This window comes from Mandrillus leucophaeus, unplaced genomic scaffold (genome assembly GCF_000951045.1).
Source record: "Mandrillus leucophaeus isolate KB7577 unplaced genomic scaffold, Mleu.le_1.0 Scaffold163, whole genome shotgun sequence".
NCBI lineage: Eukaryota > Metazoa > Chordata > Mammalia > Primates > Cercopithecidae > Mandrillus > Mandrillus leucophaeus.
The window spans coordinates 1305350-1321456 of NW_012101621.1; the positions used below are offsets into that span (position 1 = coordinate 1305350).

Sequence of the window (16107 nt, forward strand, 5' to 3'; positions counted from 1 at the left end):
GACACGTGCACCACCCCCAAGCCCAGTGTACAATGGGTGTGGAAGGGAAAACACCACCTTAGGAGAAGCAGAGTCCTCATAAGAAACCAAGTCTGGAGAGCATAAATGTGAAGGAACATTCAGAGAAGGGGTTGAGGATACAGAGAATTTGCCAAATGACTGGCCATCATTTCCAGAGGGTACAGTAGAAGAGCTTCTGGAGTTGGAAAAGGTAGGTAGATGGAGACAAAACAGAGTGGAGATACATGGTTATTAAGTGTAAAATATGAGATGACTCGGTAGTTTAGGACTAATTGTGATGACTGATACCAACGTCAATAAGATAAAGGGTATGAGACTCGTTCTGTTGTGACAGGGAGGGATGTGCATCTGCAGACATTCCTCAAGCCTGCCAATGGATATGCATGTAGGAGAAAGTATATGGAGTAGATGCAGTTTTACTCTAGAGTTACAAATTAGACCAATCTCCAGGCTGTTTATTTGTTTGTTTTTAAGAGACAAGGTTTTGTTCTGTCACCCAGGCTGGAGAAGTGACTCAATCATAGCTCACTGCGACCTCAAACTCCTGGGCTCAAGCTATCTTCCCACCTCAGCCTCCTTCGGAGCTGGGACTACAGATGTGCACCACCATGCCCAGATAATTTTTAAAATTTTCAAATAGGTGGTGTCTTGCTATGTTGCCCAGGCTGGGCTCAAACTCCTGGACTCAAGGGATCCTCCTGACTTGGCCTCCCAAAGCACTGGGATAATAGGTGTGAGCCACTGCACCTAGCTTTGAGAGAAGTCTTGAATACCTACTTCAAAGAATTTAAATGAGAGGATGAAAATAAAGCAGTTAGCGCAGGATCTGATACTAAACTAATAGTTACGATAATACTATTATTGCCAGGCACAGTGGCATGCTTACTCGGGAGGCTGAGGTGGTAAGACAGCTTGAGCCCAGTTTGAGACCAGCCTGGGCAACACAGCAAGACTCCATTTCTTAAAAAAAAAATACCTCAGTCTTCGTTCCACAGCAGCAGCCTCCAACAAGAATTTATCCAGCACCAAATCTATATTGGTCCTGAACAACACAACCCAATCACCAACATACAAAACCAAAAAACCAAAAATATTTTATTGCTGAGTCATCTTGGGGTTCCATAAAGGACCCCAAGCCTTGCTTGGAGTCTACAGCTTTGCTAGGACTCCCGTGACATCAGGATAGAGATTGAGGCACAGGGTCCTTTGTGTTCCAATTAAGGAACTGTCTACTGTGATTCTGTTAATCTTATTAGTCCCTCCAGGTCACTTCTACTTCATCTGTCCGATACCTGTGGAAAAACAGAAGAAACATGGTGGAGAGCTAGCCCTTAACATCTTCCATTCTTCTCTGCCCTCATGTTCCTGGACTCTCTTCCCTGCTGTTTTGTCTACATCCCAAAAATCTACCCTCACCAAGAGCTGAATCACTCACCTCTGTGTAACCCCAGAATCACTGAGTGGGGTCCTGTGTCCAGCCTGAAACATCTCCCAGCCAGCCTGGGCTATCATGGCTCCGTTGTCAATACAGAATCTGGGATGCAAGAGATATGAAAATTGGGATCTGAGGGTGGAAAATCCCTATAACAGGGAGCAGTAAAAAAGAAACCAAAGGGAAAGTGTGTTTACCTCTCATCTGTAGCAAAAAGCCGGGCTCCACGTTCCTGGCACATTGTCGCCATCATCTCCTGTAGCCTCACATTACCTACAAAGAGGTAGGGAACAGGATAAGCTTAGTTTTAGCTATCTCCTCATGGTCCAGCAGAACACGTCATGTGCACTTACTTAGAACAATGATGTAGGGGACCGGGGCAAGGATTGGGAAGCTTACTCCAAACCCTTAATGATTTAGAGTATCAGAAGGAAGACGCACAGTGCTAAGAACAGGAAAGAGGAACACTGTTCAATAATACATACACCCCACTCCTCCCACAATGAGGGCCTCCTGGGAGCCACAATGTGCCATGGCTCGCTCTGTGATCTCTACCAGCATTGCAAACACAGTTTCCTGTCGGGGACACATAAGGAGAAAATATTAGAGGGGCGCCCCAGATTAGTTCTGCTCTACAATATAAAACCTCCTCCAGTCCCAACTTTCTGTCCCAGCTTTTTACTGCATTACCTGCAGGGAGAAACACAGATCCTCAGGAGTACACTCGCCTGTGGCCAGCATCCGATGGGCTACATCCTACAATTAAAGGGAAAAACAAATGAATCAGCAAATCATGGTTTTGAGATTACATAAGAACAAAAGTTAATGCATTCAGAGAGTGACCATGTTTCACCACAATTCAAGTTACCAGCACATCCTGTACCACATTTACCTTATAAATGAATTTACTCAGCACATGATATGGACCAGGAATGTGCTATATGAACATACTGAGCTATGTGAAATACAACAGTAAGTAAAACAGATATGCCTCATTTAAAAAGCATGAAGGTGCCCCTGTCTCATCACCTCTCTCACACTCACCTCAATGAAAGACAGGATCCCTGAGAATGAGACGTCCATCCCCTTTACAGTGTATGGCAGCTCAACTAGCTTCTTGCCTCTGTGTGGGAATGAGTACACAAGGCACTAAGCCTACAGTCAACCAGCTTCGGACCCTCCAAAGCCCCTCCCAAGTTCTGTTCATATATACCGTATATGGGGAAATCCCTGAAGCCCCAGCAGCCAGCCTGCTTCCACCTTATGTCCCCTTACCGCTTTGCCATCTGTTCAATGTTGTATCCTGGACTTGGGTCGTTAGAAATCTAGCAGAAGAAAAAAATAAGGAAAGAGGGAATGGAACAGGATGAAATCAGATATGCAAGAAGCATAAGAAGATTATTTACTATTTCCTCCCTCCACCTCCATGGCTTCCCAAAAGTTCACCCGCATTTTATGTTCTCTGCAGCCCCGTTGGCTTACCTTCAGCACTCGAGCAAAACGATCCAGACAATTACCCACTGCAATATCGATGGTTTCCCCAAAGATACGGTAACGATGTTCCGAGTATGCAATCACCTAAGGGTGATGAGGATGTCCATGAAACCCCAAGTCTGTAAACAGGATTATTTGGCTTTGGGAGAAAAACATAGCAGAGGATCAACATGACCACCAGAGCTTCCAATAAGAAGTGGAAGAAAGGTGTTTCCCAAATGGTGAATGGGTAATGTTTTTACAGCACTGATTTGAAAAGAAATCTGCATACCCTGAGGATTCCAGGAATAGAGTCCTAATCTACAAGACAGTCTAGGTCCAAGCAGAAATAAATTATCATTTCATATACATTTGTTTTCCAGCTTAGAAGTTCCTAATATAGTCCTTAAATACAGTCTTGACAGTAGGGAACAGGCTTTTCTGCCGGGAGGCAGAGAACATGAATCCTTCTAAATTATGACATAGTGACAGTGGTATTTGTTGTTTTGAGACAGGGTCTCGCTCTGTCTCCCAGGCTGGAGTGGAGTGGTGTGATCATAGCTCACTGTAGACTCGACCTCCTAGGCTCAAAGGATCCTCCCACCTCAGCTTCCTGAGTAGCTGGCCTACCATATGTGGCTAATTTTTATATTTTTGTAGAGATCGGGTCTCACTATATTGCCCAGCCTGGTCTCAAACCCCTGGTCTCAAGCAATCTACCTGCCTCGGCCTCTCAAAGTGCTGGGATTATAGGTGTGAATCATTGTATCCAGCTGGGCACTGGTATTTAGAACCAAGAAGCAGAGTTGAAGAACTCAAAAATCTCATATGGAGGCAGATTAATGGCCCAGCCAAGTCAGCAATAGCAGTCCACTTAAGACCATTTTTCTTTTTTTTGAGACAGAGTCTCGCTCTGTTGCCCAGGCTGGAGTGCAATGGCGTGATCTCAGCTCACTGCAACCTCTGCCTCCCAGGTTCGTGCCATTCTCCTGCCTCAGCCTCCCGAGTAGCTGGGACTACAGGCGCCCACTACCACGCCCAACTATTTTACGTATTAAGGCCATTCTTCATATGTGACCAACTTTTAGCACAGAGATTATCTGTCACCTACTGACACATATGCTGCAGACTTAGAACACCAAGAGTTTCCTAGGAACCTTAAGAAGTCCCTTTCCCTTCCCAGTGCTGTCAGGGATTTCTTCCCTTTCTGATACACATCTTAATCTGCTGTCAAAAAGATAGTAACAAAGGAGAAGGAAAAACCCTGCCTTTCTGCTCCTGCTATCCACTCCCCTCCACCTAATTACCCTCCCTGTTTCTTACACCTAAGCAAACATTAAAAGAGGAAGACAAAGCCGCCGTTGCTCCTTTTTATCACCTCTTATAGTCTCCATTATACTTTCCACAACCCAAGTCTCTAACCTTGTATGTCATCCTTCAGGCCTCAACCAACTACTTGCCCTCTACCTGCTGAAGTTTCCGCATCGTTTTCATGGGAAACACGTGCCTCATCTTCTAGACACAACCCTTTCATGGGCTGGGGACAATGCTGAACTATTTCTAATGATAATTAAGTGTTTGGTTGGAAAGGAATCCAATCCCAACCTTCAAAAGGTCATATAAGGTATCCCAAACAACTTTAGCTTCACTTATAAATTTAAAATATCTTCTGGCCGGGCACAGTGGCCCACGCCTGTAATCCCAGCATTTAGGGAGGCCGAGGCAGGTGGATTACCTGAGGTCAGGAGTTCAAAACCAGCCTGACCAACAGGGCGAAACCCCGTTTCTACTAAAAACACAAAAAATCAGTCACGTGTGGTGGCAGGTGCCTGTAATCCCAGCTACTCGGGAGGCTGAGGCAGAATAGTTTGAACCTGTGAGGCAGAGGTTGCAGTGAGCCAAGGTCGCACCATTGCACTCCAACCTGTACAACAAGAGCGAAACTCCGTTGCAAATAAATAAATAAGATAAAATAAAATACCTTCTATAATTTATAAAGTATTTTTATAGTTACTTATATTTCTAAACTTTTAGAACAACAAAGTCTATATAATCATCCCCAGTAATACAAAAACAAAACATGTAGTTGCCCTAAAATAATAAATCAGGTAGCGTCCCTTAGTTCCTTATTTTTTTTTTTTTTTTTTGAGACAGAGTTTTGCTCTCGTTGCCCAGGCTAGAGTGCAATGGTGTGATCTCGGCTCACCGCAACCTCCACTTCCTGGTTCAAGTAATTCTCCTGCCCAGCCTCCCAACTTGCTGGGATTACAGGCACCTGCTACCACGCCAAATTAATTTTTGTTATTTCTAGTAGAAATGGGGTTTTGCCATGTTGGCCAGGCTGGTCTCAAACTCCTGACCTCAGATGATCCACCCACCTTGACCTCCCAAAGTGCTGGAATTACAGGTGTGAGTTGCCATGCACAGTAACCGTTAGTTTCAGTTGCTAAGATTTACAGAAAAAATAAGCTTCAAAATAATGCAAGATCTTTCAGATATTCATTATTTTGAAGGCTTCAATCCTTACCATTCATTCCTTTCCTGAAGTAGAAATTCCTAATCTTTATGATCAGATATAAAGTCTGATAATGATAAGTCATCTAATGTTCTGAACATGCTGCCAAAATTTGCAATGTTACAAACTCGGTTGGGAGTTTTCTGGTCTACAGTATTTTAGGTTCAGATGAGTTCAGCTTTGTTCCTGACATTCCCATGACTCAGATAGAACAAAGAAGATATTGGTTCAGTGCCTCAGAAATTGAGATGGAATGGGTAGAGCACTCTAAATACCTGCGTATTTCCTCCACTGACATACAACACGGTTGGGCTGGTGGCTCCAGTGATGAGGCGACCCATCTCAATGTGGCCTATACAGTGGTTCACACCCACCAATGGCTTATTCCACAGTTGGGCCACAGTACGGGCCACAACAGCCACAGAAACCAGTGGGGCACCCATGCCAGGGCCTAGGGAGATAGAAATGGAAGTTACAATGCTAGAGATTGGAAAAAAAATAGGTGGGGGAAGTAAGGGATGTGAGGTGGGATAGGGGTAGTGGTGGTGGCAGAGGTAAGGTGTTGGCTCTTTTGACCTAGCCAGGTTGCAGGTATATTCCTCCATCGTTGACCACTCTCCCAGCCATACCCTTGGTGTATGCAATGCAATCGATATCCTGGGAGGTTAATCCAGACTCTGTTAGTGCCTCCTGCAGCAGGTCTAGGATAACAGCTCGGTGATGCCTGGCTGTATCACCTGGAAGGAATCCTAGAAAATGAACACAGGTCAGAGATCACAGGGATTTTTGGTAGCAAAGGTAGGTAGGAAGTTAAAGAAAGCAACAGGAGTTTTAGTGATGTAGTAAGAGTCCTTTCACTTTCCCCAAGCATCCTATCTTCCACATTTTCGGATACACTCTTTTCAGCTTCTATATAGGCTGTTCAACTTTCAGAAATTCTCTTCCTCTTACCCTACTCAGCCTTCATGCCTCAATGCAAGTGGTATCTACCCATACCCTTTGGTGATCTTTTTTTTTTTTTTTTTTTTGAGACGGAGTCTAGCTCTGTCACCCAGGCTAGAGTGGCCTGGTGCGATCTCGGCTCACTGCAAGCTCCACCTCCCGGGTTCATGCCATTCTCCTGCCTCAGCCTCCCAAGTAGCTGGGACTACAGGTGCCCACCACTGCACCCAGCTAATTTTTTGTACTTTCAGAAGAGACGGGGTTTCATTGTGGTCTTGATCTCCTGACCTCATGATCCACCCGCCTCGGCCTCCCAAAGTGCTGGGATTACAAGTGTGAGCCACCGCGCCCGGCCTTTTTTTTTTTCTTTTGAGACGGAGTCTTGTTCTGATGCCCAGGCTGGACTGCAGTGGCACGATCTCGGCTTACTACAGCCTCTGCCTCCTGAGTTCAAGCAATTCTTCTGCCTTAGCCTCCCAAACAGCTGGGACTATAGGCGACGCCACCACACCCAGCTAATTTTTGTATTTTTAGTAGAGACGGGGTTTCACCATATTGGCCAGGCTGGTCTCAAACTCCTGACCTCGTGATCCATCTGCCCTGGACTCCCAACGTGCTGGGATTACAGGCCTGATCCATCGCACCCGGCCTGGTGACCTTCTTTCTCTGTGACCCTACAGAACTCTGTGCATGATGATGTCATTTATTTAACAATTACAGCATTATAATTTTCTGTGGTTTGCTCAGCTTAATCATGAGTATCTCAAAGCAGTGAGTATTTTGTTTATCTTTGTATTTCCAGTGCCCAAGTGCCTAGAGGAGTGAATGCTAAACATACATACCTATTTCTAATGAGTAATCTGTCACATCACCTGTTCAGGGAGGCTTTTCAGATACATGCAAATCAGTTGCCCCTCTCCTATGTATGCAAGTGTTTGAGGGGAGAGTAGGCAAGATACAATGGCTTATTAAAAGTATCAATTAAAAGTTGTAATGTGTTTTGTACTTTTTTTTTCTTTTTTATTTTTTTGAGACGGAGTTTCACTCTTGTTGCCCAGGCTGGAGTGCAATGGCATGATCTCAGCTCACCACAACCTCAGCCTCCCGAGTAGCTGGGTTAACAGGCATGCGGCACCACGCCCGGTTAATTTTTTGTATTTTTTAGTGGAGACAGGGTTTCTCCATATTGGTCAGGCTGTTCTTGAACTCCGACCTCAGGTGATCCACCCCGCCTCGGCCTCCCAAAGTGCTGGGATTACAGGCGTGAGCCACCACACCCAGACGTGTTTGGTACTTTCATCTAATCTTCAAGACCTAATGATACAGGTATTATTCCCATTTTAAAAACAAAGACTAGGCCGGGGCGGTGGCTCATGCCTGTAATTTTCACACTTTGGGAGGCTGGGGTGGGCGGATCATCTGAGGTCAGGAGTTGGAGACCAGCTTGGCCAACATGGTGAAGCCCCGCCTCTACTAAAAATACAAACATTAGCTGGGTGTGGTAGCACACACCTGTCTGTAGTCCTAGCTACTCGGGAGGCTGGGGTAGAAGAATCTCTTGAACCTGGAAGGCAGAGATTGCAGTAAGCCGAAATCGTGCCATTGCATTCCAGCCTGGGCAACAGAGCAAGACTGTCTCAAAAACAAATTAAAATAAAAAATAAAGACCAAATGTCCAAAACATAAATATTTAATGTGAATACAGCATAGCCAGCCAGTTCTCTGACATGTAAGCTGGGAGTCTTTTCACTCTCATCTCTCTACTCATCCTAGAATATGTCAAAAAATAAATTGTTTTAAAAAAGGAGTGTATATTCAGGGCAACTGGAATATATACTCCTGCTAAGCGTTTTTTAAACGGAATATTTCGAGTCCATCTCTATTACACTGTTTATCATGCTGTAGTATAAACATCTATTTATATGTCTGACTCCACAGCAGTATCATAACATCTATTTCTGAATGCTTAGCACATAAAACGAGCTCAATAAATGGTAAACGAACTCATCAGATCCACGTCCAAGTACTTGTAACTCTTCCAGTCATCAGCCTTGTGACGTTAATAATATCACATAATTTCAATAAGACTCAGATCAAAAGCTGCACCTCACTAGTATTTAGGAAGATGGAAGGCTGATTTTCTGCGGGGAAGTGCGCGGAAAACTCTTAACTCCCCTACTCACCCACCTGTGCCCGGAGGCGTGACATAAGTCCGCCGCGGGTTCGCCAGCACCTTGCCATCCCGCACCACACCCACGCCAATCTTATTGGCGCTGCCTTCAAAACCCAGCACCGCCGGCATGGCGGAGCCTGGGAGAAAACGCCGACAGGACTCCTAGCAACGTCAGGAGCTGTGGAGGTCCTCACTAGTCTGCGCTGGGCCGCAGCTCTCCGGAGCGCAGAGGAAGCTGGCTAGCCTGCAGATAACAGTGGGAAAGACAGCGCAGAACTCCCGCGAGCGGAGACCCGCCAAGGCCCCTCCAGAACCTGTCTTCCTAACTGCCAGGGACGCCGAGCAGACTCTGTGCTTTACAATCCTATCCGTTTTCCTATCTCTTTCCCGTGGTCCAGCCCAACCTTCTCCACTTTTTTTTTCCCTCTTGCACAGCGTTAGACTCTTAAGTCAGAGTCAAACAATGTGCCGTGCGTCGGGCACAACGATAAACAGCCCGAAGGAGGGTTGGGGCCCTAGGTCTCCTAGAGAATTAGATGAGGGAGGCAAGGCCAAGCGACTTCATCACGTGGTGTCAGACAGACCAATCACGCGCGTTCTTCGGCCATGTGACGCGTGCCTCTGATCACGTGACCAGGTCCGCTACCCACGTGGGGGCTCAGCGTGCATCCTTCTTTGTGCTCGGGTTAGGAGGAGCTAGGCTGCCATCGGACCGGTGCAGATACGGGGTTGCTCTTTTGCTCATAAGAGGGGCTTCGCTGGCAGTCTGAAGGGCAAGCTTGAGTCAGGACCCTTAATTAAGATCCTCAATTGGCTGGAGGGCAGATCTCGCGAGTAGGGTACAAGGCACTATGAAATGATCTAGTTACGTGGGTGAGGGGCTGAAGGGCCTATGATGCACGGAGGCGGGGAAAGGATTTAGAGATAACATGGTTTGAAAGGCGGGACCTGGTGCGGGGACGCTCTTGAGCGGAGTCTTCTCCCCAGGCTTAGCTGGTTTCATGATTTCTTTGCGTCTGTAGGCAACGCGGTAAAAATACTGCTTTGGTGGGCGACGCGGTACAGGTGCCGAAGAGCGTTCGTTACGGGAATGCCGAAGCGTGGGAAAAAGGGAGCGGTGGCAGAAGACGGGGATGAGCTCAAGACAGGTAAGAGAATAAAATGAGCCCCTCTTCCTAGAAGCTACGGCGGGGGTGTTTGTAATTCCCTTGATGAACGGTAAGTGCGGGCCGACTCATTTTTGCAGGGGTTTGTGAAGACGCAGTAACCGCAGGCTTTCGTTGGGTCCATGGTTAACGCCGGATCGCGGTTGGAAACCACCCACTTTTTGTCAGTATATATTACTCATTTTATAGAGCCAGAGCCCAAGAAGAGTAAGACGGCCGCAAAGAAAAATGACAAGGAGGCAGCAGGAGAGGGCCCAGCCCTGTATGAGGACCCCCCCGATCAGAAAACCTCACCCAGTGGCAAACCTGCCACACTCAAGATCTGCTCTTGGAACGTGGATGGGCTTCGAGCCTGGATTAAGAAGAAAGGATTAGATGTGAGTGGTATTTGAGGGGAAGAGACATTCTTTAGTATTGAATGATCTTAGGGTTTAGTCACCCCTTTTCTCCGTATAGCCTTCAGGCTGTTTTTTCTCCTGCCTGCAGTTTTCTGTGGGGCTTCCCCAGTCTTGCCAGTTGTATTTCCTAAGTGTCTGTTCCTTCACTTCCATTGCCATTTTCTTTTTTAATGTTCTCTCCTCTTCCCAGAATGTTGCAAAAACCTCTTTACTATATTTCCTCCATTTTATCTTCAGCACGTCCTCCATTTCATTAACTATAGCTTAAAAATCTTAGCTTGCCTATAGAAAAAACACATAGTATAGCACGTAAGACTTTCTTACCTCTGTTTTCATTTATCTAGCTTTGAATTGTTTAAATATTGTTTAACCTCGAACTGCTTGACTGTTTAACCTGTGCATATTTATGACTTAGCATATATTCAATAAATGTTCTGCTGAATTGATAATACATTTATCACCTTTCTTTTCACTTGTAGTGGGTAAAGGAAGAAGCCCCAGATATACTGTGCCTTCAAGAGACCAAATGTTCAGAGAACAAACTACCAGCTGAACTTCAAGAGCTGCCTGGACTCTCTCATCAATACTGGTCCGCTCCTTCGGACAAGGAAGGATACAGTGGCGTGGGCCTACTTTCCCGCCATTGCCCACTCAAAGTTTCTTATGGCATAGGTGAGACCCTATTGATGCTTAATGCCTGAACTCTTCAAGACCAATTGCTAATTCTCCATCTCTGCCCCACCTCTTGATTGCTTTCCCTTTTCTTACAGTTTTTTATGCTAATTCTGTTTCATTTCTGTAGGCGAGGAGGAGCATGATCAGGAAGGCCGGGTGATTGTGGCTGAATTTGACTCGTTTGTGCTGGTAACAACGTATGTACCTAATGCAGGCCGGGGTCTGGTACGACTGGAGTACCGGCAGCGCTGGGATGAAGCCTTTCGCAAGTTCCTGAAGGGCTTGGCTTCCCGAAAGCCCCTTGTGCTGTGTGGAGACCTCAATGTGGCACATGAAGAAATTGACCTTCGCAACCCCAAGGGAAACAAAAAGAATGCTGGCTTCACGCCACAAGAGCGCCAAGGCTTTGGGGAATTACTGCAGGCTGTGCCACTGGCTGACAGCTTTAGGCACCTCTACCCCAACACACCCTATGCCTACACCTTTTGGACTTACATGATGAATGCTCGATCCAAGAATGTTGGTTGGCGCCTTGATTACTTTTTGTTGTCCCACTCTCTGTTACCTGCATTGTGTGATAGCAAGATCCGTTCCAAGGCCCTCGGCAGTGATCACTGTCCTATCACCCTATACCTAGCACTGTGACACCACCCCTAAATCACTTTGAGCCTGGGAAATAAGCCCTCTCAACTACCATTCCTTCTTTAAACACTCTTCGGAGAAATCTGCATTGTATTTCTCATCTATAAAAATAAGAATCCTCCAACCAGGCTCCTGTGACAGACTTAGAGTTCTTTTAAGCCCAAGAGTTTTTATTTGAGGGTTTTTTCTTTTTTAAGAAAAATTGAACAAAGACTACTAATGAGTTTGTTTGAATTATCCACACGAAAATAAAGAGCCATAGTTTCAGCCTTGCTGTCTTTGTGTCTTACCCCTTCGTGGGGCTACATATTCCCTTCCTCATATTTTCGTGCATACAAGTTAACAACTGAAAAAGGGTAGAGTCATCACCTTATTTATTTACAAGCACAGGATAAGTCCCTAACCTCCCCCAAAGACTGAGCAACTCTACCCAGCCCAGTTAAATACTGCAACTGGTGGGGGGAGGGGTGGGTAAAAAAGGTTGGAAGGAGGAATTAAGGGAAATATAGGAATAGGGGAACATATCCCACATTAAATAGTTATATACACATCAGTTCCTGTGGTTCTGTACAGAGCAGCGGCTGACCCCACCCCCACAGGAAACAATGTGGGGAGAGGAGACTGAGGGTACTGAGGCCAGAGCCAACCTCTGGTGAAGTGCAATAGCAGCAGCAAAGTCCTAATGGTGCACAAGAGGGAGGGGAACCCCCAGGGCTACCCACCCCCACCCTGCCCTGGAATGTGTAAGGGACAGGAATGGCTCTCAGGGAGCACACAGGAAGGACAAGGCTGGAACCGTCTTTAGGACCCAGTTTTAAGGGCAACGTTTTGCCTACTTCACCCTAGACACAGCAACCCTTGGAGGAAAGCAGATGGTCAGCAGTGCTCTTATCTGCCCCTCCAAACCTAAGTGAGGGCCTGGTTCCTTCCTACCTCTCCCCAGGGAAAAGGAAGGCAGCTGCTTGGCTTCCTTATAGAAGCCCCGGGAGCCTTTAACTACCCCAGCTCCCTTCGTAGTGTCACTGTCCCCACCAGGGAGGGGCCAGGCACAGTCTGTGGGTCATCAGGCTCAGGAGAAGTTCTGGACAGGGTGGCTGACCTTCATACAGGCCCAATAAAGGGCCCGGCCCAAACACAGCACAGCCAACAGGATGACAAATGCCCAGGCTGCATAGATGCCTCCATATCGCCGTGCATGCTTCCATGTGCCAAACTGATGAAGGTAAGGAGGGAGAAGAAAAGAAAGATGGGGTTAATGTTGGTCTCCACTACCTCCTATTAGTCCTAAGAACAGTAATAACTCATGCTTCAGTCCTTGTTCCTTATCCACATGTAGCCACCCTCAGGGACCTTCTTAAAGGCAGAGCTGTTCAGCTCCCTTCCCTTAGGCAGTAACACACTCATCCCATCCCACACTGTATCTCAGTTTTTCTTTATATCTGACAACTGAGCCAGGTTTGCAAATAGCAACTCTTAAATTAAGCACTTCACTGTTCTATCCTCATCCTACAGACAAAGGATGGCTATTTTGCACTCTTAGTAGTAATAAAGTCTGTTTGATCAGCCACCTTACACTTTAGCTCATCCATATCTTAAAACAAACTACTCCCCCAAGTTTCTTCCACTTTTTTTAAGGGTAGCAATTTCCCAAATCTTAGCCTATGGAGATGAGGCTGCAGAATGAAAGAGACTGGGGCAAGGGTACTCACAGCAAGGCCAGTGGCAGTGACTGCCAAAAGCAAGCCAAGCAAGAAGCAGCAGATACATCTCTTACGTGGGTATCTGCGCCCAATAGATGACCTGTGGGGAGGCAAATAGAAATGGATGCTTTCTACAGCCATAGAGTTTTTACTCCATACATCAATGACCAGCTCAATCCCTAATCACTTACACTTTCCTGCAGTGAGGACAACGTGCCAAGGTGCGGTCTGTGAACTCTGTCCACTATGGAGAAAGAAAACGAAAATAATAGCACAAGCAGGGTCCCCCTCAATGAGAACCTTGGGGTGGGGATGCAGAACATGTTCCCATAGGACAGACTTTCAGGGGTCATTACCATTACTCCAAGAAATATACTCAAAATGACTCCTAGTCTCCTCTCCCCTCCCCTTCCCAATACCTCTTCCTCACCAGAAAGGTATTCTTGCAATGTCCACAGATAACCCTGACACCCATGGGTTGTGGTTCTGGACTCAGAGGTCCGGGATGCACAGGCCCCAGGTTGATGATTCTTTTGCTATACAAAAGAAAAAGACTGTGTTTGAAAAGTTTTTAATCCTAAAAATCTTCACACAGTCCCTGTTTCACATCCTCCACTCCCTGCCTATCAAGTCACTCGACTTTGTACACTTAAAATACTCTGTCCCCCAACTGTATACCCTCAAGAATCCTTGAGAAAGAAAGAGCACTGCTTAAACTTCAGGTCCCCAATTCCCCTCCGACCTCAGGATAACACACCCAGTCCCCAAGGCTGTCTATTCTCCTAAACGACATCATTTCATCCCAATATTTTTATTGAGAAATGAGAAAGACAGCTGTAACATTCCTGAGGCATATGCTTCAAAGTCTCTTCTCCTTCTAAATAAACACTAGGCTCTCTCACCTTTACTTTCTCTATATACGCTCATCTTTTTTTGACTTTCCAGTTGCCCACTTATGCCCTTCCCCACATTATGCCTCTTACCAGTAGGGCCGAGGGCATGCAATCCGTTGGGATGTCACTTTGCAAATAAGGAGACAGTTACAGGGGCATCGAACGTATTTTTTCCCTGGGGGTGCATTCTTGATTGGCTAGAGAATAACAGGGTCATCAGCAAGCAAACCTCTAATCCCAATCCCCTCCACTTCCCTCCAAAAACTCTTTATGAGATCAGAAAAATAAGGTGCTAGCCAGGAAGGAGAAATAAAACAGACTATAACATGAGATTTGCAAATAGGAACTAGGCTAGGTGTGAAGTGAGAGAAAGTAAACGTTAGCTTTGGTGAGTGGCTTTTGGGGAAATGGCTGTGTGAGACACCTGGAACTGAAACCTGGGTATCATCAAGAGCACTTGGCTAACAGCCGCAAGGTCAGGGTCTAGAATCAAGACATCAGAAAGAGGATCCAGGAAACAGGGCCCATTTCATAGATATGTATAACTCACGGTGGCTTCATTGCAGACACCACACTTGACTACGTGCTGATGCATCTTGCCTTCCACGTTGATGAGAGATTGGCAGACTCGGCAGGTGATCATAGGGGCACTCCCACTGTCTGGGCTAGTTAAGGGTGAATAGGGGGGTGGGTCCTCCCCAGGCAACACGGCTGGATGTCCCTCGGGGAACGGGGGAAATGCTGGAGAGGAAGAAAATAGAAGGGCTGGGATCACTTACAGATATCCTCCACTGATGCTCCACGGTGGTAGGGAAGTCTTTCTGATCTTCAACCCTCTGACCAAGCTTGGAGGGCTTCTCATAATTGGCGCTTCCATCAGGTTGCTCAGAACCCCCTTCCGTCCCACGCTGTGGTCGCGATTGCGGAGGGAAGGAAGCCTCGCCCAGTCACAGGTGCAGCAGTCCCGCACCTGGCGACTGGGACCCGCCTCCGCCCTCGGTCCCGCCCCCTCCCCGGCTTTCAGAGTACCCCGGGGAGCACCTCGGACCCGCCCCGGCTTACCCTGGGGCGGGGCATGTTTACCGGCTCCGTACGGTGGTGCGGAGGGGGTCAGGCCTCCCCCGGGCCCAGCCCCACTCCCGCCTGGCCCCACTAAACCGTTGCCGCCCGCGCCACCGTCGATGGGCTCGGACAGCAGCGGGGAACGCTCTCCATCTGCCGCCATGGCCGCCACCGCCGCCTCCCGCTCAGGTCGGCGATCCGGCTCCCTTCGCCTCTGCCGTCGCCGCAGCCACCGCCACCGCCACCGCCACCGCCGCTACCGGGTCCCCAGGGCGCCTGCGCGCCGCGCGCCCAGCTCACTCCGCAACCAGTGGCCTGCCCCGCCCCGTTCCGTCTAGCAGCACTTGATAGGCTCTCCCCGCCCCGGTCATGCTGTTATTCGCGTAGATAAACCAATTCCTAGTCCTGTGAAGGCAGCTCTCCTTTTCCATTGGGGAGCGTCGCACAAACGTCAACTGTCACATGACCTGCCAGATGCTGCTGGGCTTGCAAAACCTGCACGTGACTAGAGGTTCTGCAAGCTATTGGGAGCGACGCCCATCGCGCTACCTCCAGACCAGGAGGTGGGGCTAGGCTGCTTCTGCTCAACTGGTCTTCTGGAAGCTGCACGGGCTCTGTTGCTCTGCCCCCCATTGGTTCAAAGACAACACTGAAACACTTTTCTCCGGCTTTGCGTTATAACTGGTTTTCTATTGGCTGGTGACTTTCCTTCCCTAGTCCTGTGATACTAGCGGCGCAACTGCATTGGCCCGAACTTAGCGCCAGAACATGGGGGGCGTGGCTTATGCATTTTAAAGGAGGCTGGGCGGGTGCAATCAAGGAGTGCGGAAGCTTGGGATCTTCAGAGAGGGGAGAAGATGGACGGTGGGGAACAGTAGACAAAGTTAGCCATTCTGCTCGAAGAAGTACCTTTAAAAAGTCAGGGTAATGATGTACCAGGAGGAAATGGATTAAAAAGTTAAGATTATCTCTCCAGCCTTTGTCGCTGGAGTTACTTTAGGGACAGGACACAAGA

General features: G+C 47.4%; 3 protein-coding genes across 15 annotated transcripts; 1 reads left to right on the forward strand and 2 right to left on the reverse strand.

Annotated features, from left to right (window-relative positions):
* Positions 1 to 1090: 1090 nt before the first annotated feature.
* Positions 1091 to 9108, reverse strand: OSGEP (O-sialoglycoprotein endopeptidase). The gene is made up of 11 exons (XM_011976155.1): positions 8571 to 9108; positions 6071 to 6190; positions 5717 to 5892; positions 2936 to 3031; positions 2729 to 2778; positions 2498 to 2576; positions 2144 to 2209; positions 1939 to 2029; positions 1651 to 1726; positions 1457 to 1555; positions 1091 to 1313 (listed from the first exon to the last, which is right to left on the reverse strand). Exons 1-11 carry the CDS (start codon positions 8683 to 8685, stop codon positions 1274 to 1276), a joined length of 1008 nt encoding a protein of 335 aa, XP_011831545.1. The 5' UTR covers positions 8686 to 9108; the 3' UTR covers positions 1091 to 1273.
* A 23-nt stretch (positions 9109 to 9131) lies between these two features.
* APEX1 (APEX nuclease (multifunctional DNA repair enzyme) 1) lies at positions 9132 to 11706 on the forward strand. Of its 12 annotated transcripts, none has more exons than XM_011976159.1 (5): positions 9132 to 9395; positions 9579 to 9704; positions 9912 to 10099; positions 10600 to 10792; positions 10923 to 11706. In XM_011976159.1, the coding sequence occupies exons 2-5, from the start codon at positions 9647 to 9649 to the stop codon at positions 11438 to 11440; spliced, it is 957 nt and encodes a 318-aa protein (XP_011831549.1). In that variant the 5' UTR covers positions 9132 to 9395; positions 9579 to 9646; the 3' UTR covers positions 11441 to 11706. The 12 variants fall into 12 exon arrangements, with proteins under 12 accessions (XP_011831549.1, XP_011831552.1, XP_011831550.1 ...); XM_011976162.1 differs by having other exon boundaries at positions 9132 to 9390; XM_011976160.1 differs by having other exon boundaries at positions 9132 to 9339.
* An 87-nt stretch (positions 11707 to 11793) lies between these two features.
* On the reverse strand, positions 11794 to 15539 carry TMEM55B (transmembrane protein 55B). Of its 2 annotated transcripts, none has more exons than XM_011976171.1 (7): positions 15114 to 15539; positions 14581 to 14771; positions 14121 to 14227; positions 13568 to 13673; positions 13329 to 13381; positions 13147 to 13237; positions 11794 to 12650 (listed from the first exon to the last, which is right to left on the reverse strand). In XM_011976171.1, the coding sequence occupies exons 1-7, from the start codon at positions 15253 to 15255 to the stop codon at positions 12507 to 12509; spliced, it is 834 nt and encodes a 277-aa protein (XP_011831561.1). In that variant the 5' UTR covers positions 15256 to 15539; the 3' UTR covers positions 11794 to 12506. The 2 variants fall into 2 exon arrangements, with proteins under 2 accessions (XP_011831561.1, XP_011831560.1); XM_011976170.1 differs by having other exon boundaries at positions 15093 to 15539.
* Positions 15540 to 16107: the final 568 nt, after the last annotated feature.